Source organism: Phocoena sinus, chromosome 1 (assembly GCF_008692025.1).
Source record: "Phocoena sinus isolate mPhoSin1 chromosome 1, mPhoSin1.pri, whole genome shotgun sequence".
Lineage (NCBI taxonomy): Eukaryota > Metazoa > Chordata > Mammalia > Artiodactyla > Phocoenidae > Phocoena > Phocoena sinus.
In genome coordinates this window covers 56,618,789-56,641,519 of record NC_045763.1, presented here as the reverse complement: position 1 = coordinate 56,641,519, position 22,731 = coordinate 56,618,789, and the positions used below count along the sequence as shown (strand labels likewise).

The window sequence follows — 22,731 nt, the reverse complement described above, 5'->3', positions numbered from 1 at the left end:
AAAAAAAAAAAAAAGTGTGTCTGTTTATGGGGGCAAGGGTGGCAACGGGGGGTGGTTGAAGTATAAACCAAGAAGCCCTGTCAGATCATGTTTTGGTGCAAATGTATTATATGCTTTTCATATTCTTTCTCCATAACTTTTCTTAAAAGTGAATCAGAAGGTATGATTCAAGCTTGTCATCGTATTCCCATGAGTGCAAATATAACTTACATTTCTACAAATATTTTTGAGCCTTTTAATATACATTACAAATATTTTAGACCAATCACATTTTGTTGGTGTAACATATTTACAAAACAAAAAATATATTACAATAAATATGAACGAAACAGTGAATCTGATCAACAACGAGCTCTGTCACAACCAGGTATTTAAAAGGAATGCGAAAACCTGTTGGTCTGCATATGTTAAGAGTTTTGAGATGAATAGGGGTCCAGAATTATAATGTATCCAGAAAAGAGATAGGGAACATCCCAAATTTAAGTTAGGTAAGATTCTTTCTCACTGCTAATTACATAATGTTTAATGATGTTTTAAACTGTGAACATTGATGAATTATCCAAACATGATACAAAGCTAATATAGTTCTATCATTTCAAAATGTATGTGACATTCACATAATATCCTTTTAATTATTATCATTATATACTGTAGTTCACACAATATCTACAAATGTGAATGAGAAAAAAGAGTCACAGCAACATGTCTCACATTCCAGTTTTAAATAAGACAAGCACATACTGCATCAAACATTATTTTATGTTAATAAATAACACCTAGTTTTTTATGGTTACTTTGAACAGTTTACAGCTGTATTTTTAAAAAGAGAACATTTTAGGCGAGTTTCACATTGTCAGCAAAAGGTAAAATAAATAATGAATCTTTGTAACAAAAAAAAGAAAGAAAGGAAAGGAAAGGAAGAAAGAAAGGAAGGAAGGGAGGGAGGGAGGAAGGAAGGAAGAAAAGGAGAAAGAGAGAAGAGAAAGAACGAGAGAGTTGTATATAGAACATAAAGTATTTTTGACATGCTGCTTTTCTGGTACAGTCTGCCACAAGAAAATGAAAATAGAAACAAAAAAATGATTGTCTTTTAAAAACAAGTTTTGAAAGCTTTCTACCATACTGAGCACGAACCTTTTAAGACTAGAATGGAGATCTTTTTTGCCATCTGCTTTGCATATATATCCTCTGCACACTGTGTGTGTGCACACCCAAAGAGATCTACTAAAGTCACAGGATAACAACAACTGCTTGCCCCTTAAAATGAGAAACAGCCAAAACACTGAACTGAAATCCAACCAGTCTGAAGTCTGCAAAGGTTTCAGCCTTGCTTTACTTTCACAGATGTCCCTGTGTGACTGTTGTTCCTGTGGACCCCCAGCAACTTTTCAAACAATAAACCCCACTGTAATAATCCAAGGGGTCCAATTTCATCAGGTGGGAAAAGGAACCTGGTTCCTCAAAAAGCCAGTCCTGACAAGCCATCGGACTCAGTCTGAAGGGAGCTCGGCTCTCTCTCTGCAACTGCCCCTGTCTGGTTACTAGTGGTTAGTGTTGTCGTCTATTCTCTTCCCACAGCTACTCACAAACCCGGAGGACACGGGGGTCCATACTACACATCCTTCCTGATCGACTGTGAATGCGCCAAACTGCTTCACAACCTGCTCCCAGCAAAGAGCATTTTCTCTGCTAAGCAAAAGGAAAAGCATTAAGCCTAATAGCAAAACAGAAGTTTCTTTCCAATCAGGTTGTTGTTATGGTATTAAGACTTTTTGTTCAAGCATCCAGTTTTCTAAAGGGAAAAGAAGGTAGCAGCCCAACTTTCTGACCAGGAATACAGATTTCTACACTCTCAGAGTCCCTATTTTCCTTTAGCCAGCATTTTCACGAAATTTTAGCTTATCCAGGAAGCGCTGGTAGTAATCACTGGATTATAATATAATCACTTCTCACATAATTCAGGTTCTTTTACATCTGTCAGTCCTCTTGACCAAAAGAAGTATACAGTATTATGCTAGAGACCATGGTAAATTTCCACTGAAAAAATTACTTGGTGCTTGTGTTCCTGGAGTCTATGTAAAGCCATTGCTCAAACTATATCTTTCCAAGAAAATATGAAAACCATTTAAGTCCACCATGTAATCTTATTATTAGAACTTTTGCTCATCGTCCTATCCTCAGACATTGAGATGGGTGCTATGCCTTTGGTGGCCTCTATTTTCCATTCCCCCACAAAACGCTGAGTAGGCTCCCCAAAGGGCAGGCTGGAATGCTGTAAAACTCTGCAAGCTCATCGGACTAAAAGTTCCTCTCCTGCTTTGGACCTTTTATGGGGGGGATCTGAGAAAACAAACATCCACATTCCTTATCAATGAGGAATTAATTTACGAGTAACTTAACAGTTAAGTACTGGATACACGTTGCTGGAGTTTTTTGGTTCACCTGTGAAAACCTCAGAACTGTGACACACACTAAGCATTAGCACAGGTCTGCAGCAGAGATGGGAAAAGCTCATACATTAATACAAGGGCTTTTGGCCTTGATTTTCAAATTCAGACCAGGCATCATTGAGCTCCATGAAAATCATCTTTGCATATTGTTCATAAGGTTGCCCAGTAGCCTATAGAGAAAAAAAAAAACACACACATTAGATACCACAGACCGAAGTTTTATTTCTATTAAATTTTTCACTGCTAATATGTGGGCTCTAAGGAATTGAAATGTTTCTCTATTAGGCCATTTCTCTTTTTACAGCCCCATCTACATGCCCTTAATTACTATGACCTCCCCAGAAAGCCCTCCCCCTAGGGATTCACATTTGGTAGTAGTGATCAGTCACTGAGTAGGTAACAGAGAAGTTACTGGGCAGCACAAAATGTATCTCCATTTCCAGAATTATCTATCAAATGACAAAGGTTCATGACTGCCTATCTCCAAATGGTTAGCTATATTTTGAAAAACACATTTCCCCATTTCTTTTTTTTAATAAATTTATTTATTTATTTATTTTTGGCGGTGTTGGGTCTTTGTTGCTGTGCGTGGGCCTTCTCTAGTTGCGGTGAATGGAGGCTACTCTTCCTTGCGGTGCTCAGGCTTCTCATTGCGGTGGCTTCCCTTGTTACAGTTGTGGAACATGGGTTCTAGGTGCACGGGCTTCAGTAGTTGTGGCACAGGGGCTCAGTAGTTATGGCTCACGGGCTCTAGAGCACAGGCTCAGTAGCTGTGCCTCAGGGGCTTAGTTGCTCCACAGCATGTGGGATCTTCCCGGACCAGGGATCAAACCCGTGTCCCCTGCATTGGCAGGCGGATTCTTAACCACTGTGCCACGAGGGAAGTCCCCATTTTCCCATTTCTAAAAAAAGTTCTTGGAGACCCATAACATAGGCATATAGTTTGTGAATTTTTCTGGGCTGTTTCCCTTTCTCTTTGATTCACTGAAACACATTATTTCTTTAATACTATCCAGATTAGTCACAAAAAGTGCGGAGAGATGAAAATCAAATATATCAAATTCAAGTACGTGTTCCCAAGCAGGACTTCAGTCACAGCCTCACATCATAGGACTGGTATCCTCAGTCCACAAGACAGCAAGGGACCCAATTCTGTCAGGGAGGTTTCTGTGTATTATGGTGATCTCAACTGTGCCATCCAGGAGCTGAAGTTTCTGACAATGTGCAGCACGTACATGTGTACGTACTTCAGTGAAAACATAAACTGGCATAAATCAATATAGTGAAACGTTTAGCTCCATTTTTGAGTATTTTGTTAATTCTCACCAAGTTTGCCAACTACGTTCTAAAGCTTTTTCACTTTATAATCCTGGCTAAATATCCTTCTGTATCTCTAGAGGAGAACATTTTCCTGTCCAGGTCTTAGCCCACCCGTAAGTCAAGACACAGTTTGTACCTGTTCCCTGAAAATTAGTCAGTGGTGAACCTTACACCTAAGGAAGGCCCCCATTCCATTATTTGTAATATATTATTTGATTCCTTTTCTTCTGTCTCATAAAGCGTAACTATTTGTTTAAATACCTTTTTTGAGCCCATGGGATTTATTTTATAAAAATGGTCTAAGCAACAAGCTGAAAGTATGCTGCTTTGACGCATACTTGTAAACGAACGACAGGAGGCCCAGACACGCGGTGGGGGTGAGCAAGTTGTACTCACCTTATCTGGATGTACCACCAGCACAGCCTTCCTGTACACCTTCTTCACCTGCTCTGGTGTGACCAGGTCTGCCATGCCAACTGGTTTCCACTTAGTCTCCCCAGCCCACAGCATGGTATGCATCGTGGACAGAAGGGCTCTGATATTTCTCTCTTTGCCTTCAATCCATTCCAGAATCTGTAAACACACGGGCAATTAAGAGATCCAAATGCTCTCGAGTCCAGAGGGTCTCCACTGTGACTCTGGAAACCCCTCCTGCTCCAGCAACGTCGAGTACCTGCATACTCCAACCTGCCCTCTACCTGCTTTTCTTCCTCCACCCCCGACCTCGTCTTTCTGGTTAACTCTTCATCATCCTTCAAGAGCCTGCTCAGGAATTTCATACTGCTCTGCCTTTGAGAGTCTGAATACCTTCCTTCTTCTCTGGCCCCCCCTGAGTTAATTACTCACTCCTAAAGTATAAACTCCATGAGTGCCCACACCATGTCTGTCTGGGTCCCTGCTATCTGCTCCATCTAGTAGAGTGACACAGAGACACTAAAAAAAAAATCCCTTGGAAAAAAGAACAAATTTCTCCGGGCTAACTTTTAAACATGCTTCTATCATAATATGTGTGACACTTTATTGTAATCATGTGTTTGTCTTTCCCTGCCACTCGGCAGACCTGTTTGAGGAAAGGTAGTGTTTTTTACATATCACTGTAACTCAGAAATCAAATAGTATGCCTGGCATGGAATAGAGCTCAAAAAGGTTTGTTAAATGAATACATTTAGTCATTCATTCCAACTATGAGCATTCATAGTTTGAATCTTCATAGTTCGAATCTTCATAGTTCTAACAAATGAGATGATTAAATTGAAGGGTTTGTAACAATGCATCAGCATTTAGCATATAACAGAAGCTCAGTCAAGGTAAATGATGGCTACTCTCCCAAACGATTTAATACCCCATACCAACTAAATAACCAAGCATGGTTTAAAAGACATAAATGACTTCCTTTTATAGAAAACTGTCAGAGTTTACCTAATGAACAAAGGTTCTTGAGATGGAGCACAAGGTTTTTGGAAGGAATATAAAACCTTTTGGACGTTGTATGAAGTGCAAAGCAAATACAAACAAAGGATCCTATATTGTACTCCAAATAGTATCTGTAGGGCTTCCCTGGTGGCGCAGTGGTTGAGAGTCCGCCTGCCGATGCAGGGGACGCGGGTTCGTGCCCCGGTCCGGGAAGATCCCACATGCCGCGGAGCGGCTAGGCCCGTGAGCCATGGCCGCTGAGCCTGCGCGTCCGGAGCCTGTGCTCCGCAAAGAGAGAGGCCACAACAATGAGAGGCCCACGTACCGCAAAAAAAAAAAAAAAAAAAAATAGTATCTGTACATCTTCAACAAACGTTCATATCTGTAGGGAAATTATGGCAAAGAACAGTAGTATATTTTTTCAAAATGTGTGACATTGACTAGCTGTACCACTCCTGATTTTGGAGTAACAGATTAGACCCTCATCTTCCAGGCTGCTACAGGGTCAGTATATTTCGTCATGTGGAAATTCAGCCTCTCTGTCTGTGAAGAGCAGTCCACTTGTCTTGATCTTCACAAACTCTTTCACTATCTCACACCATTCATCAATATAACCACCCTTTTGTTCCCAAATTAACCATCATCCACGATAACATCCTCAGCTATAAAGTAATGTCTCCGTTTTCTTATCTATGAAATAAGGGCGTCACTGGTTTGCAAACTTTAAAAGAAAAGAAAATAATAGGGAAACATTCTCTTTCCCCAAATAGAATCTTACCTAGACTTCCAAGAATCAAAAACAGATAAAAGCAGAAATGCTCTGGTTAAAAGTAGAGGGAAGCAGTGTGGAAGCCAAGGACCTCACCTCCCTCAGCCTTCCTCCCTGCCACCTTCCCAAACCTCCAGATGTAACGTTACAGGAGTGAGTAATTCCAGGTACATCAGTATTTCCCTCTCTGTCAGCAAAGAAGAGATCCTGAGGGCTTCAGTTGATCTGGTCTAATATAAACCTCTCAGAGCAGAAATAGAGAACATAAATAATGCATTCTTCTTACCTCCAAATCATAATGACTTACCTACAGATCAGAATGCCATCTGAACAATAAGATCACCTCCTAAAGAGTGCTATTGCTTATTTGAAAATGTAAACAAAGAAAATCTATACTACCATACCATGGAATAAAGTGCAGTTTATTAAAGAAACGAAACAGCATACACAGTACTCCCCGAAAGTACTTTGCTATTAAAGGACACAGCTGTACTCAAATCACAGCTATAGGAACCAAATGAAATAAAGTGGATGCTAAAAACCTAACACGGCACCTTCTATAGGTTAGTCCCACACTGACATCTCCACACACATAATAATCACCCTGGGTCAGAGGCTCACTTACCTTTAATTTCTCAGGATCCATCTCCTTAGCCATTTCCTCCTTTCTCATCTCAGCTATTGTTCGAGGGCCCTTTTTGTCTTTGTGAGCATTGAAACCTTGACCAGAGAGTAGGTCTTCAAAGTCAGCTGCTTTTTGTTTCCCTTCTGCAACATAATATTTTAAAAATTATTATGATTTTTACTCTGAAACATAATATCATATCATTATGTCACAACACTTGGTCTTCAAGGTGCTTTCACATGCACTAAGCCCTTAATTCTCTCAATTACCCTGTCATGTCCATTTTACAGATGAGGAAAGTAAAGTCTGGAGAACTTAAGAGATCATTCAGAATCATACACCATGTCCATGGCAAAGCTTGGACTCGGGGCGGGATTGCTAGATTAAGTCTAATTCCATAATTCCATATCCACTGTTCCATCTTTTTATAGATGAGGATATTCATGATTCTACCCCCTGCTCCCTCCCCCACGCCCCCCAGACCCCAGTCACACAACTAGTTAGTATCAGTGATGGGACCAAGACCTGGGTTTTGGTACTTGAAATCCATGCACGCCACTGCTTTCCTGCCCACACTCAGCTGACACTTTTAGTCCATCACAGTGCTCTTTCTACCCAAGTCTGGTTTTAGCCTCACAATCTTTATCAGTCTGTTTGGAAAAGCAGCCTAGCATAGCAGCAAAGAGCAAAGACCCTGGAGACAAACTCTCCAGGTTTGAATTCCAGCTCTGCCTGTATTAGCGATGTGACCTTGGGGCAAGTTCCTTGCCATCTCCATGTCTCAATTTCCTCATTTGTCAACCAGGCATGGTGTGCTTAGAACAGTGCCTGCCTATTTAAATGTTTGCTGTTAAAACAAAACAGAACCAAAACACAGGAATACACGCAGTCCACGCCCTTCAACCAAAGCTGGTGTTGGAATTGAAACCCACTTGCCAGCTCTATACTGTAAGGCATTCTGAACGGACACTGTCATACGCACACACTAAAATGTGAGTGCTCTAGACTAGGGATTTTGTCTGCCTTGTTCGCTGCGTATCCCCAATGTTTTCTACACTGAAGACGCTCCATAAATATTTGCTGATTGAAGACATTCACCCCACATCTACTCAAAATAAAAACGGAGGGGAAGCCAGGTGACTCTACGGAATTATCCAGGAATATCCACTGCTAACTAAAGAACAAACATGATGTTGTATTCCCAATCAGAGGGTCCCTGTCATGTTAGTATTGTGAGAAGTCACCTGTGTCATATCCAGTAGAGTGTGGCGGTGAAGAGCAGGGGCTCTAGAGCCACACTGTCCTGGTTCAGATCTTGGCTGTGTCACTTACGAGCTGTATGGACTTAGGAAATTATTGGCCTCTGTCTACAGCATGGGGTTGGTTTGGGAAGATTATATTAAATAATATGCAAAAACAGCATAGAAGAGCACCTGACGTATAATAAGCACTCAGTAAGTGTCAGCTACAGCTACCAGAAAAAGTAGAAGAATTTCATTTTCCATGTTCCATAGGAAGGCCTGTTTCCTTATCATGTCCCTAAACGTTTCATTCTTAGGTAAAATCAAATCAACTGAAATGTAAAATATACCATAACAGGCCTTTTAGCAAACTCGAGTTTAACCATCCCTGCTATCCAAAATATATTATTTTTCACTCGCTATCAAGAATCCCATTTGAAAAAGGAAGAATCCCATCCAGGGTATCCTCCAGCCTTAGCTGTTGGGCTATTTTGTGTTCTTGTAACTTTCTTCTCAGAAGAGAGGAAAAAACCATCCATCACAGGAAACCCAATGATCTCAGGAATATCCCCCAACCAGAGGATAATCAAGACCAAATGTCCAAGATACGTCCACTCCTCTAAATGCGGTCCAAGAGCAAACGTGAACACAGTGCTTGAAAGGTTCCCAACCTTCCTCTTCTACCCTCTCTTCCAAAGGAATGACAGGTTCAAGATGCAACCACGCCTCCACTCACATCCATTCAATACCCATTTAGTGCCTACTACATGCCAGGCACTCTGCTAGGTGCTAATGACAATGAGGCGTTGGTCTCAGTGTGGAGAGAGACAGACAGGTGAGCCAGCACTCACAAAGCGATCTGTGTCAGGAGCCTGTAAAACCTGGAGCTCCAGGCACCACCCTGGTGTAGGGATGGTGCTCTGTCTCTACAATTCAAAGAGTGCCTCAGAAACTACCAGAATTGCTTTCTATCTCCTTCTTCAGACATATATACATTTAGGTACTCTATAGCCAGTCTCCATACCGTCATCCTTACCCAAGTTAGCTGCTCCTTTCCCACGTTCGTTCTGGCCCCCAGGCACAGATGAGAAGCTCACGTTGTAGTTGGGTCGGTTCTGGGGAGAGGAGTGGGGCATGCTGGACTGTGGCTTAGACTGTGTCTGCTGCCAGCTGTAGCCACTTCCCTGCTGCCACCCTCCACCCATAGGCTGGGGAGATGCTTTCTGTGGCGAGCTGAGAGGTGGAAATCCTCCACCCAATCCAGTTGGTGTGGAGGGTTTGCTGGCAAATGAAGAACCACCTACAAAACAACAAAAAAAGGAGAGAGCGAGAAAGAAGGTAATGCTATTTTGAGTAGCCTCTAATTCCTGTGTCTCAAGTTACTGTTTACAGTGACTTCAGTGGAACTTCCCTTGACTGGTGGCACAATTAGCCTTCCTAATAGTTAAATAAATTGCAGTCATATATTTCCTTTAATCCCCACAATGACATTTTTAGGTATGTATTAATAGCCCCATTTTTTCTTTGGATGAACAAACTATAGCTCAGAGTAGTTAAGTGCCTTTCTCAAAGTCACACAGCCAGAAGGTGGCAGAACTGGGACTTCAGTCCAAGTCTTTAACTCCAAGCCAGAAGAGCCCTGGCTCTTCCACTACGCCATCCCAGCCCTCCTTCCCACCCTCTCAGCAGACTCTACTTCACTGGAGTAAAAACTATCAAACGACAAGAACAGGGAATAAAACAAAATACATTCACCCATGAAGGTGCTACTTAAACTTCAATGAGCAGGATTATTCATGGTCTGTTATAAATACAAGCACGGTTAGTGCCCATGAGTAAACCAAGAGATTTTGGAATTTCATAAATAGGTTTCAATTTCACACTACTTGCATTTCAGTGCAGGAGAGTAAACACAGCTAACACTCTGACAGCCTTGAATAGGGCAAAGAATCTTATTTGAGCTTTAAGAAATATTACTTTGTGCTGGGAATTTAAGTAGAATCCTGATTCTGTAACTCCTAACTTTTAAGCACTCACTGCATATATGCTGGGCTTTTTCTAAAATATGAAGACCAGTTGTAGCTCATGTTTCAAGAGGTAAAATGAGAAGCTGAAATATGGTGACCTACAGGGACCCTTTCAGGCACCAATTCCAAAACAACAGTGATAATAAAGTAACATTTGTATAGCTCTTCAGAAATTATAAAACATGTTTCTAAATATTACTGCCTTCAATCTACATAACATCCTTCAGAAGTAGGTAGTATTACTAGCCCCACTTCATTTATTTATTTTTCTTTCTTTGTCAAAATTACCATTTACAAATTATTTATTTATTTATTTATTTGTGGTACGCGGGCCTCTCACTGTTGTGGCCTCTCCCGTTGCGGAGCACAGCCTCTGGATGCGCAGGCTCAGCGGCCATGGCTCACGGGCCCAGCCGCTCTGCGGCATCTTCCCGGACCGGGACACGAACCCGCATCCCCTGCATCAGCAGGTGGACTCTCAACCACTGTGCCGCCAGGGAAGCCCAATTTTTAAAATTTTTATACAATTTTTAATGGTTACTTTCCATTTAGTTATTACAAAATATTGGCTCTATTCCCTGTGTTGTACAATACATCCTTGAGCCTGTCTTACACCCAGTAGTTTGTACCTCCCACTTCCCCACCCCTATATTGCCCTTCCCCTACTCCCCAACACTGGCAATGCCTAGTTTATTCTCTATATCTGTGAATCTGCTTCTTTTCTGTCATATTCACTAGTTCGTTGTATTTTTTAGGTTCCACGTATAAGTGATATCATACAGTATTTGTCTTTCTCTGTCTGACTTATTTCGCTTAGCATAATGCCCTCCGAGTCCATCCATGTTGCTACAAATGGCAAAATTTTGTTCTTTTTTATGGGTGAGTAGTATTCCATGATATATATATATATATATATATATATATATATATATATATGCCACATCTTCTTTATCCATTCATCTGTTGATGGACCCTTGGTTGCTTCCATATCTTGGCAATTGTAAATAATGCTGCTATGAACATTGGGGTGCATGTATCTTTTCAAATTAGTGTTTTTGTTTTTTTCAGATATATACCCAGGAGTGGAATTGCTGGGTCATATTGTGGCCTCTTCCGTTGGAGAGAGTTTTTTGAGAAATGTCCATACTGTTTTCCACAGTCTGGCCCCACTTTAAAGATGAGGAAAGCAAGGCTCAGGGAGGTATACTGATATGCTCATGATCACACAGCTAGTTAATGGAGCTGGGACTTGACTATGGGCTTCCTATCTCCACATGTTATGCTCATTTCCTGCAGCCATAATCCCTAATCCCTCCCTAAATCTCGGAGTCTTTCACTACAACTCATCCCTTACTTACAGTGTCTTCTTTATATAGATACTGTTCCTCTGCTCTGATCTGGGCTCCTCTTTCCTTTCCTACGAGGAATGTTGTGTTATGACCATCGGACCCAGAGTCACTCTGAGTTTGAGTCTCTGCTCTGTTGCTCACTCGTGCGTTCATTCTTGCATGCACTTATTCACTCATTCGTTCATAGAGTCATTCATCAGTATCTGTTGAGCATTACTAAGTACCAGACACTGTGCACTGGGAATACAGCTGAAAAACATCTACAGAGAATCCTTGCTCTTCTGCAGTTCAGTGAAAAACTCATCTCCTTGACCTCAATTTCGTCACCTGTGAAATCAGAACTATGTCTAAGTCACAGGTATATCATGAAGGCACAATGGCTACGTGAAAGTTCTTCACGATCCCTGAGTTAAGCGAATAAGAGACGTTATTTTAAAATAATGCAATTTCATATGCCCAGCATGCACGAGGACACCATAAGGGCTCAATAAATACTTGGTAATAGGAAAAAGTAATGACAGGGTTATATTCTGCAGGTAGGCATTGCTGTCAGTGTCTAACTCAGAACATGAAGCCCCTCTTTGTGAGCCCCTGGGCCCTTTCTGCCAACAGTGCATCAACATATACCTTAGGCTGGGTTTGCATTCTGCACTGGGAGTTCATTTTATATTTTAAGGATGCTTACTATCTTCTTTCCGAGTATATATATGTTTATCATTTAAAAATTCAATAACACAGAAAGACCTGAAGAACTTAAAAAATACTCCCATATTCCCGCCACACTGTCATTTATTTGTTCATTTACAGAACACTATCGAGCATCTTCTCCACGCCAGGCTGCAGACACAGTGGTGAGCAGGCAGATGCTGACTCTGCTCTCAAGCTGCTCATCAACACTGCAGGACTTTCTGATGTCTACCCTTCCAGAATATTTTCTGCCCATGGTTAGCAATTCTAATTTTCAACGCCACTGAAGCGGAGAGCTGACAGAAATACAAAGCAGTAGCTAAACCCAGAGGCCGCTGCAATCCTCATTAAAAGCAAAGGCAGTGGTCGTCAAACTTGGCTGTGCATTAGACTCACTTGGGGAGCTTTAGAAACTGTTTATAACCAAGCCACAGCCAAACCAATTAAATCAGAATATCTATGGGAAGAACTACAGTGTTTGCATCAGAACTGTTCAATGTGAAAATACCTAAAGGAGAAGGATACTACCTTTTTTTTAAAAAATTGCAGCTATATAATTTGGAAGTTTAATTTTTACTCTAAAGCAATTACCCAGGAGTCAAAAATTCTAATGTGTGGTGCTTGTTCCTATAGCTGTTCACTGTATAGCTTCAGGAAAGTCACTTACCTTTCCTAAGCTATGTGAGTTGAAAAATGGGGAAATTTAGGAAACTAGTTTCCCCAGCAGTTTTTAAGAATTACTGCATTTTAAAAACAACAAAGAACTCTTGAACTCCTCCTGGTAGGTATGCTGTTGCAGTGATATGGACGCAGCTATTCTGAAACTATTTTTGTTGTCTATTAATGTTGAGATCCAAGGAAACGGAAGATACACATATGGAATGGGGGAAAGTAAGGAAGAACCCTGTGGTAGTGGATGGAATTATATATTGATATATGTATTTATATCCACTCATCACCTATCTCCATCTCCTGAAAGGCAGAGCAATGACACCCACCCCCGTACCAAAAAACATACTTAGAACAGATTCTGGTTTCTAAATACCACTCCCCACAAAAAGGAATGAGGATTCTTGGAAATGCCTGATTCCAGGACTGGGGTGTAAAAAGTTCAAGATAAGCCTAGAACATCTTGTGCCATAAAGAAAGAAAGTTCTCAAAAATGATGGAATCAAGTGAAAAAGATATAGAAGCCAGAACAAAGGAGCTTTCACAAACTAAATGCGGGACAATGTAAACATTAAATAATGACAATAATAGATGATAACCAACTGAGTCCAAAAAGAATCCACTAGTCTGTTATGATGTGAGAGAGGGAGGGAGTCAGAAAGGAAGGGGGGAGGGGATGGAGAGAGAGGAGATTCTGCCTTAGAGTGAAATGCTAATTAATATACATAGAATGGAATTTAAGGGGAAAAAATGTCATGAAGAACCTAGGGGTAAGACAGGAATAAAGACGCAGACCTACTGGAGAACGGACTTGAGGATATGGGGAGGGGGAAGGGTGAGTTTTGACAGGGCGAGAGAGTCATGGACATATACACACTAACAAACGTAGTAAGGTAGATAGCTAGGGGGAAGCAGCCGCAAGGCACAGGGATATTAGCTCGGTGCTTTGTGACAGCCTGGAGGGGTGGGATGGGGAGAGTGGGAGGGAGGGAGACGCAAGAGGGAAGACACATGGGAACATATGTATATGTATAGCTGATTCACTTTGTTATAAAGCAGAAACTAACACACCATTGTAAAGCAATTATACCCCAATAAAGATGTTTAAAAAAATATATACATAGAAAGAAGGACAGAATCAGACAATCACAATTCTGCAGATATCACGGTAATGCCTGCTTTAGGCAAGAATCACTAATGAATGCTAAAATGCTAAAATGAATGCTTCCCATTCCAAAACCTCCTGGGTAAAAGTCAGATGGAGAACAGGATATTCTCAAATAGAACAGTCTCAAGTTATCTCCCCAGATTACTCATTAATTACTATAGGGAAAAATGGTAACTTTATGGTGAAGAAACCTGGCAGACATCACCTTAACCAAGTGATCAAAGTTAACAAATCGAGACATTCTCAACTGGCCTGTACCCTTCAAGTATCGATGTCACGAAAGGCTGAGGAATGATTCTAGGTTAAAGGTGTCTAAAAGGACATGACAACCAGATGCAAGACACGATGCTGGAGTTTTTAAAAGAACTTCCTATAAAGGTCACCTCTTCAGAGAGGCCTTCCCTAACCACTTGACATCTAAAATAACACCCCAGCCCATGCCCTACTCGCCATCACTTTCTGCCTTATTTTTTTCACAGCACTCTGCACGGGGCTTATAGTGCAAACTCCAGACCTAGCCTTCATGGTGTTGAAACCTTGTGATTTGGGCAAGTTACTTAAACTTTTGTGTCCATGTTTCTTCATTTAAAAATGAGGACTGTAACGGTTCCTACTTCAAAAGATTATTGGCAAGATTAAATGAAATGATACGTATAAAGCACTTAAAATAGAGCCTGGCACTCAGTAAAACCTCCAAATAAACATTAATTGTTTTTATTACTTGACATTATATTATATATTTATTCATTTAGTATTTGTTTCCCCTTCTAGAATACAAGCCTTACGAAGGCAGGAATTTTGTTTTGGTTTCGTTAGTTTGGTTGGTTGGTTTTTACTAAAGGAGTGTTAGCACGTAGAAGGCACTTAGTAAATAGTTGTGGGATGAATAAATGGGTAAAAAAATAAACAGTGGATAAGATTTTATTTGAAGTAGAACTCTGCCTGTTATATATGATGTTATTATTCTAAAATGTGAAGTTTATTTTAAGATATAAAAAAGAGAAATAATTTTGAGAGTCCTTAAAAGGAAAAAAGGTCTAAAGGGTATACAAGAAAAGGTCAAGATTCTGACATAACTACTGGCGCAAAATAAAAAGGTAGTCACGTTCTCATTCTCTGCAGACAATTTGGTTCTAAATGCCTCAGGAGGGCTTTCAGAGAAACTAAACTATCAACGTGCCTCACTTAATCCTTCGTGTGAGGGCTGCCTCACCTTTATTTAACAACTCTGTACTGCCCAGAGAAGGAAGGAGGAAGAAAAGGTTTCAGAACACACTAGTCCAATGAACTACTCCTTGAAGAAAGGTTCCTTGGTGAAATAGTTTGAGAACCCTGCATACTGTATTCCCCTATTGGGAAGCATCACCATGAGCACCGATTCCCAGAAGTTTTTGCAGTAACCCAAATCCACCGAACCCAGTGTTTCCAAAATTACTTCCTCATGAAACACTTATTTTATAACAATAATTAACATATGATGAAAAACAGTTTGGATATACTATAAAGAGAGTCTATTTTCTGTATGGAATTTTAGAAACTGACCCGAGAGCACTGTCGCCAATGGAGAGAAGAAGGGTACAGTACGGGGATCTCACTAGCAACTTCACAGTAAGGCCTATGCACAGCTGGCCCTACTTGGCACAAATCTATCTGACCAGCCTCATGTCTCAGTGTTTTTCTACACATTCATTACTTTTGCTGCAGCCAAACTCTATTGTCAGATGCTCCTGGAAGTTCTAACTTTATTTATGCTACTACTTCAAAATGAGTCATTAGAGAAACGGATTAATAGGGGTTAGTTCCAACCCAATATTTGAAGCCTGTTTCCTTTTCTTAAAAGTCAATCTCGGGTTTTAGAGTATAGCTTAAAAATACACATGATTTTAGATCCTAGGTAACAATACCAGCTTATTTTAACACCAGAGATTTAGATTTGAGGCTTGGTAGCCATAAGTAAATGTTATTTGTATCTTAACCTGCTACATTTATACCTAATGTCCCAAGGTCGGCAAAAGGATCCAGAGTCCGGGGTTTGTTTTGATGGGTGGGAGTACCATGCAACGAGCCTGTTGGGCTGGTGGCAGCTGACTTGCTTCCCATTCCAAAACCTCCTGAAAAAAATAATAAGGTCATTGAAAATGAGTTAGTTGTCCAAGGCTGAATTCTGAAATTCAGAAATCCAGAGCTACTGCTCACCTTGTCTCTGAAGGCAAATTAGGACAGGGTTTGCAAATGTGTTAGGAGTTGCTAGACTTATTTCCCTGACTACTAAGTGAGTAGCGGCCTGGAGCATACATCATTTCCTGGCCATCCCTGCAAACTACTACGTCTAGCATTTATCTCACATGTCACCTGACTTCATTCTTTCCTATGGGATTTGGAGTCAGGCCTGAATTCCGGTTCTGCCACTTCCTGGCTGAGTGACCTTTGACATGTTGCTTAACTTCAATATTTTCTCATTGGTTAGATAAAGAAACAGCAACTGCTTTAGAAGGTTCTGTGATAAACGTATAGCGCGCGCGCGTGTGTGTGTGTGTGTGTGTGTGTAACTTGCACAGCATCAGGAACACAATCACACAAGATGGCTCTCAAGAAATACAACACTAGCCATCAGAAAGAATTTATTTATTATAGGCAAATCCAGCCCGAAAACAAGTCCTTTGTGAAGAAAGAAAACCATTCAGATTATGCAACACCTACTCTATGCCAGAAAATCTCACATAAGTTATTTCACTTAACTGTGTGGAACGAGAAATAGGAACCCCATTTTACAGACAAGAAAACTGAAGTTAAGACTTGTAAAAAATCCAAGAGCTTCTAAACGGTTGAGTTAGATATAAACCCAGACTTGTCTAACTCAATTTATTGTCAAGGCATTTAGCAAATGAGACTTAGACAAGTCAAATACCATATAACATGCAGCACACCGTGCCATCAAGGGCAACGTGAAAAGCTCCGCCAGACCGTGAGCCTTCAGGAACGTTCTTAGGTGGGCTTAACACTCTGTACGTACTCACCTCATCTTGGGTAAAGGATTATGCTTCGGCAACCGGTTAAATGTGCACAAAATTAAACTGCTGACCGTTACCTGGTTTAGTATGCCAGTCCCAACCTCCTGAAACATCTGGCTGAATGTTCACAGCAGGTGTACTAGAAGCTGCAAATGAGAAGAAAAAGAATCAGGACAACATAGCTCGGAATCCACTTTTCTGTTATACACTACCAAACGTAAGGTAGATAGCTAGTGGGAAGCAGCCGCATAGCACATGGAGATCAGCTCGGTGCTTTGTGACCACCTAGAGGGGTGGGATAGGGACGGTGGGAGGGAGGGAGATGCAAGAGGGAAGAGATATGGGAACAGGTGTATATGTATGGCTGATTCGCTTTGTTATGGAGCAGAAACTAACACACCATTGTAAAGCAATTATACTCCAATAAAGATGTAAAAAAAAAGAATCTACTTTTCTGAATTCACACAGGAAAGTGCTCTCCCTCTCATGAGGCCTCATGACCTGTCCAGGTCCCAGGTGATTCAACTCCCCCTCTGAGCTCTCCCCACATTCTGCAACACTGTTATTTTGTGCCGTCATCTATGGTTACTTACATAAGCACCGGTAGAAGCCATAAACTGTCTCTGTTCCTTCTTTGGCTCACTTTTATTTTACCTCATAACTACACTTTGAGTTATAACGGTGCATATGTCTGTCTCCAATAAACTGTGAGTTTCTGTGAACTGTGTAACTGTGAAAATTATCTTATTCATCTTTGTGTGTCCCATCTCTACACTTAACACAAAGTCGGCTGGCAATTAAAAATAGTGAAATGAAACTTAAACTCAATTTGCCTTGAATTGGCATTAACAAAGTGTACGAGAGGCACGGGCAACTTAGAACTGAAATTTTGTTTTCTCCTCCGCTGTGACATGAATGGAGAATGATGAGTCAATCAGAACATGTACTGGGGACTGACTAGATACCACCCACCATGCTGGTGTCAGGTATGTATATACTGTCACTCAAAAAAAAACTCACTGCAGCTTCAAAATAGATCATTCTGACCCTTCTCGAAGTTCCAAATGTAGAATTTAAAAGAAATGTTCGGCTAAAGAGAATGGATATATTAGAGGAGTACACACAGGTAGAGTAAGTTTTTTTCTACATCTATAAAATTCAAATAAGAAATAGGATGCCATAAGACAGAACTTCTTTCTAAGACTCTTCTAGGTTCTGTTCACTAAATCAGTGAGTACAACACAAATACTAAAATAACTTTGCAAGTAGGATTTAAGATACAACACACACTCCCCCACCGCCACCAAAAGGATCATCAAAGGACCAAGATTAGCTTTACCAAGCCTTACATTTACCTGTTTTGTTTGCTTAGTACGAACCAAGACATTGTGTACCTTCCCATCATTGAGTTAAATAGAACACGCCATTATCAAAAATAACAGTTCTTCCCTTTTAGTTCTCCCCTTCCCTTTTTCCATAGTAATCCATGAAAACTGAGGTAGAAATTAGACAATTTTACTAACATTTGCTCTTTGATTTCCTGTAAACTCTAACCTTAGTCTTACATCTTAACTAGGATGCAGAACTAGGAATTAGTACTTCAACCTTATTACTAATCAAACCCTCAAATCCTTACCACCTACCACATATAAGGCACCACACTAGAGAACAGAGAGCTTAAGGACACAGTACCTCTCCTTAAGAAACTTAAAATCTGCCGGAGAGAAAGGAATAAACAAATGAACCAGTAATTACCCAATATTTTAAACTTCTATTTTGCCTTTTAGTGTGGTTACTTGTTTAGTTTTTCTTCTCAAATTGTGCCCCAAATGATTAATCTCTTCAGAGTAGATATTCAATAAATATTTGTAAAACTCAAAGGCAATATTTCTTGATTCTCAGAAGAGATTGACGGTGCCTTGTAGAAATCCAAGGTGGGCAATCTGACCTCCCAAAATGACACCTGAGTCTCACCTGTATATGAAGAGGATGCAACTGACCCACTAACAGTGGAGTAATTCCCTTCTCATCAAGGATAGTGGAAAATTCTTTCACTCACTAGCATGGCACAGATCAAAATAAGAAGTGTAGCCACAAAACGAAGGAGTGCTAACTGTCTGAAACTGAGTTATAAACGTCTTCTAACATGCTCACAAGACAGAACTGAGTCCACTACTGCCATGCCAAAGTATGAACATCCATACCCATGGGACATAAAAGGTAGTACTCATATGAAAACAGTAAATTCAAAGTATTAAAGTCAGGAAAATATATAACCTTACTAACATCATTATGCATCGAAGAGACTTAGATAGGAAAAAGTTACAATTCATTTTATATTTATATATTATATGGAAAGACAGATAGATAAAACCTACTGTGTGCCAACTCTTCTAGGCACTACAGAAACATTCATAAACAAAACGAACAAAAATCCCTGCCTTTGTGAGCTCATGTTCTAGTGGGGAGAGAAAGACAACAAAAATAAACAACACATAAGTAAATTATTGAGTATATTAAAGTTGGCAAGTACAATGGAAAGGAAAATGCAGAGAAGCAGGAGGATGGGTTTTAATGTGAAATGGGGCAGTCAGAGTAAACCCCTTCGAGAAGCTGACAGCTGAGTAAAGACCAAAGAGCTGAAGGAATTAGCTATGCCAATGTCTTGGGAAGAGGGGACACCCAGTGCAACAACAGAGAGGCCATTGTGGCTGGAATGGAGTGAGCAAGAGGGAGAGAATGGGAAAGGAGGTCACAGCCCTGGGTGCTAGAGCACAAAGGGCCTACATAGGCCATTTCAAGGACTTTGGCTTCCATGCTGATTGAGGCACGGAGATTTTGAGCAATGACGTAACCTACACTTCAAATAAGTGAACAAAAACAACAGCTTTAATCTATCTGCCTGCGTCTTGCCTCTCAGGGTAGCCAACTTCCAATCGGGAGATTCTTTTAAGTGGGCACTACTCAAAGGTCAGAGGTGAATTTCTTGTATGTTGTCCTGTGGACCCACTTCAAATAGTTTGAGATTTACGACCAACAGGAAATCACCCGTAAAGGTTGTTCTCGGACTGCTTTCTCCTTTTCGGTCGTTACAGTTCGACCAGTGTTGCACAACTCATCTTCCTTTTGCATTTGCATGGCTTCCATGAAGTCAAGCTGATGACTGGACCGCATTCTCCAAGGGGACTCAGGGTGCCTTCAACAACAAATACATCGTCCTCTAGGTTGAGGCCAATGATGTTCAATATCCCTCAACATCAGGAATGAGCTTCAGTTTTCCAGCTCAAAGTCATCTGTCCTTCACTGAAGAGCTTTGGTTTTAATCAGTGTTACCTAAGTGATACCTTTTCGCTCTTACAAATGGATGTGATTATGATTCTTTCTACACAACCTAAGCCTCTAACCCAGAAATATAATGTGGGCCATGTATAATTTAAAACTTTTCTAGTAGTGACATTAAGAAAGGTAAAAAGACACTAGGTAAAATTAATTTTAACAAAATATTTTATTTAACTCAATATATTCAAAAAATTATATCAAGTGACAAATATAAAAATGTTAATAAGATATTCTACTTTTTTTTGTACTGAGTTTTGAAATCTGGTATGCACTTTACACTTAAATCAGACTGGCCACATCTCCAGTGCTCAAAAGCCACGTGTGGTTAGTGGCTTCATATTAGAGCTAGTCTAATATACCAGGATATTGTATTCTAAACTGTTCTGTGGAATACTAATTTTGTGAAATGCTCATCATATCACCTTTTATTAACCTAGGACTCATTTTTTCACATTTCAAAGACTTCAACTAGTATGCACCTTCCAATCAACTAAAAGTGGCAGTGTTTTTTTTCTTTCTTAATAGTACATAAAACAAAGATATGTGCTACAATTAATGATGTCCTATAATTCTGTGCATGTAGCTCTAATGTAAAAAAAAAAAATTCCAAATTAAATTTTAGGAAAGCTGAGTAAAACAAAGTTAAGTAGACTTCTTTACTGTAAAATATCTCAGAGCTTTTAATATGTTAATGTGAACTGTTAATTTTCAAAAGAGAGATGCATTATGTAGCTTTCCAAAAAAACAAAAACCAGAAAAACCCCACCTACAGGGTGCTTTTATATCTGAGCACCTCCTGTTATCTGTGGAAAACCATGCTCCACTGAACACAATATAAAACACTTCCTTACCATGCACTGTAGGTGAAGGGCTTCTTGTAGGCTGAAGAAAGGGGTCACTGGAAGCACTGGCTGTATTCAGAAAAGAACCCAGCAAATCCTGACCTGATGGTTTAGCAGGTGCTCCAAATGGGTCAAAGGTGGCACCTAGAAAACAAGAGGAGAAAGGTATTTCTTTGTCCTATGAGTTCACCCATTCAACAACTACTGAAGAGCTGTCACTCTTACAAGGCTGTGGGCCAAATACTTGAAAATTCAGGATGATGCCTGCCTCACAGGCTGTTCTACAGACCCATCCTATCCTTATAACTTCCTCCAGGGTTAACAATGGATCCCAAGGATTTCTGACCACACATGAATAATCCCTTCTTTGTGGACAAAGGAGAACTCTGGATTTACCTGTTGGATGAACCATAAACACTATAAGCAAGGGCCCCCTTGGGCCTTCGGGCGTCTTAATAACATAAAATAAGTCAGCCAAGCTTACAGACTAATAGATGAGTGGGTGAAACAATGCCTGGACCATAGGAGATACCCAATGAATGTACTGTGCTCATATTCAGTGAATTCGTGGACCAAAACCAGGCGAGGGGCCCTGCTATTAAGGTGAACAATAGAAAACCTCATTGACCAGGTTCTGTTTAGTTTTGTTTGTGTTCTTAGTGGTCTCTGGCTCACTGAAAGTTAAAAAGGGAAGAAACTGAGCATGACAAAAACTGAACTCTTATCATACCTTGTCCTGTGAAGCTAAAATATTTCTGAAGCATTGCCTGTCAACAACTTGCCAGAAACTAGATGCAGATGTAGTGAAATGAGAAAAAGTCTGTGAATGAACCAAGGATACTAGAACAAAGTGGCAGCTGAGGTTTCTAGCAAAAATGCAATAATATTGATACTGTATCATTTCTTCAGGGTTTACCGTTGTCTTTCATAAAGAATACCTCAGCTGATCCTTAATATCTCCCTGTCAGATAGAAGCGATATTATCTTCATTCCACAGACAACAAAACTGAGGTTCAGAGAGCCAAGTTTCTCGCCCAATGTCAAGCAAATGATAAGCCTGGACTCATGTTCAAGTCTTCTGACTCCAAATTCCAGGAATTTCCCAAAGGCATCTCACATTCCTCACAGGTGTGAAGTGAATGTGATGAAAACCACGCAGAGTGGCACGTATATAATTGGGCTTTAATTTCTCATTATTGGTCAAGGGACAAAATTCCCTTTAGCTCCCTGTAGTAAGATGTCACTTCCTAATTTGTAAGTATCAAGCTAATGGGCTCTTCCTGGAGTGAGAGTGACCTATTCTAGGAATACACAACTAGAATCAAACAAGTTAATGAATAAATTCCACTCTCAAAACCCAGGTAGGATGTATGAGTTAACACGTGCTCAGCTGTGACATCACTGGCGTGATGCTCTCCTAATATCTGCTGGGTAGCAGATGAGCCTTGTGTAGCAGCAATGAATCAATGACATGTCAGGCACTCTGTTACACGATGTATATCCCTTACCTCATTTAATACTTACAAAACTTTATCCCTTCTATAAAATGAGAATACTGAGATTTATAGAGTAACTGTAAGAGGACATTGGGTTAATTCTTCTACACCTAAGTTTGAAGTCAACCAGTAGAGGAAGCTAAAATCTTTTCACTATTACTTGGTATACTTTTAATATCAACTTATGTTAAATTAGCAACATTCTCTAATAACTAAAAGTGAACTTCCCAACACAAGAGCTAAAATTTAGTCTTTACAACAATGCTGATAGGTAAGTATTTCCCCATTTTACAGCTAAGAAGATTAAGGTTTTTTAATAAGCCTA

At 40.3% G+C, this 22,731-nt stretch overlaps 1 protein-coding gene across 2 annotated transcripts in view; it reads right to left on the bottom strand.

Moving 5' to 3' along the window:
* Window positions 1–248: 248 nt before the first annotated feature.
* Window positions 249–22,731, bottom strand: part of DNAJC6 (DnaJ heat shock protein family (Hsp40) member C6) — a 155,090-nt gene continuing 132,607 nt past the window's right edge. For both annotated transcript variants that reach the window (XM_032621174.1, XM_032614374.1), the window contains exons 13-19: window positions 20,920–21,054; window positions 16,807–16,875; window positions 15,710–15,829; window positions 8,855–9,118; window positions 6,578–6,720; window positions 4,167–4,343; window positions 249–2,620 (exon numbers count right to left, since the gene is read on the bottom strand). In XM_032621174.1, coding sequence (XP_032477065.1) covers window positions 2,519–2,620; window positions 4,167–4,343; window positions 6,578–6,720; window positions 8,855–9,118; window positions 15,710–15,829; window positions 16,807–16,875; window positions 20,920–21,054 — 1,010 coding nt within the window. In that variant the 3' untranslated portion in view covers window positions 249–2,518. The remainder of the gene's footprint in view (window positions 2,621–4,166; window positions 4,344–6,577; window positions 6,721–8,854; window positions 9,119–15,709; window positions 15,830–16,806; window positions 16,876–20,919; window positions 21,055–22,731) is intronic.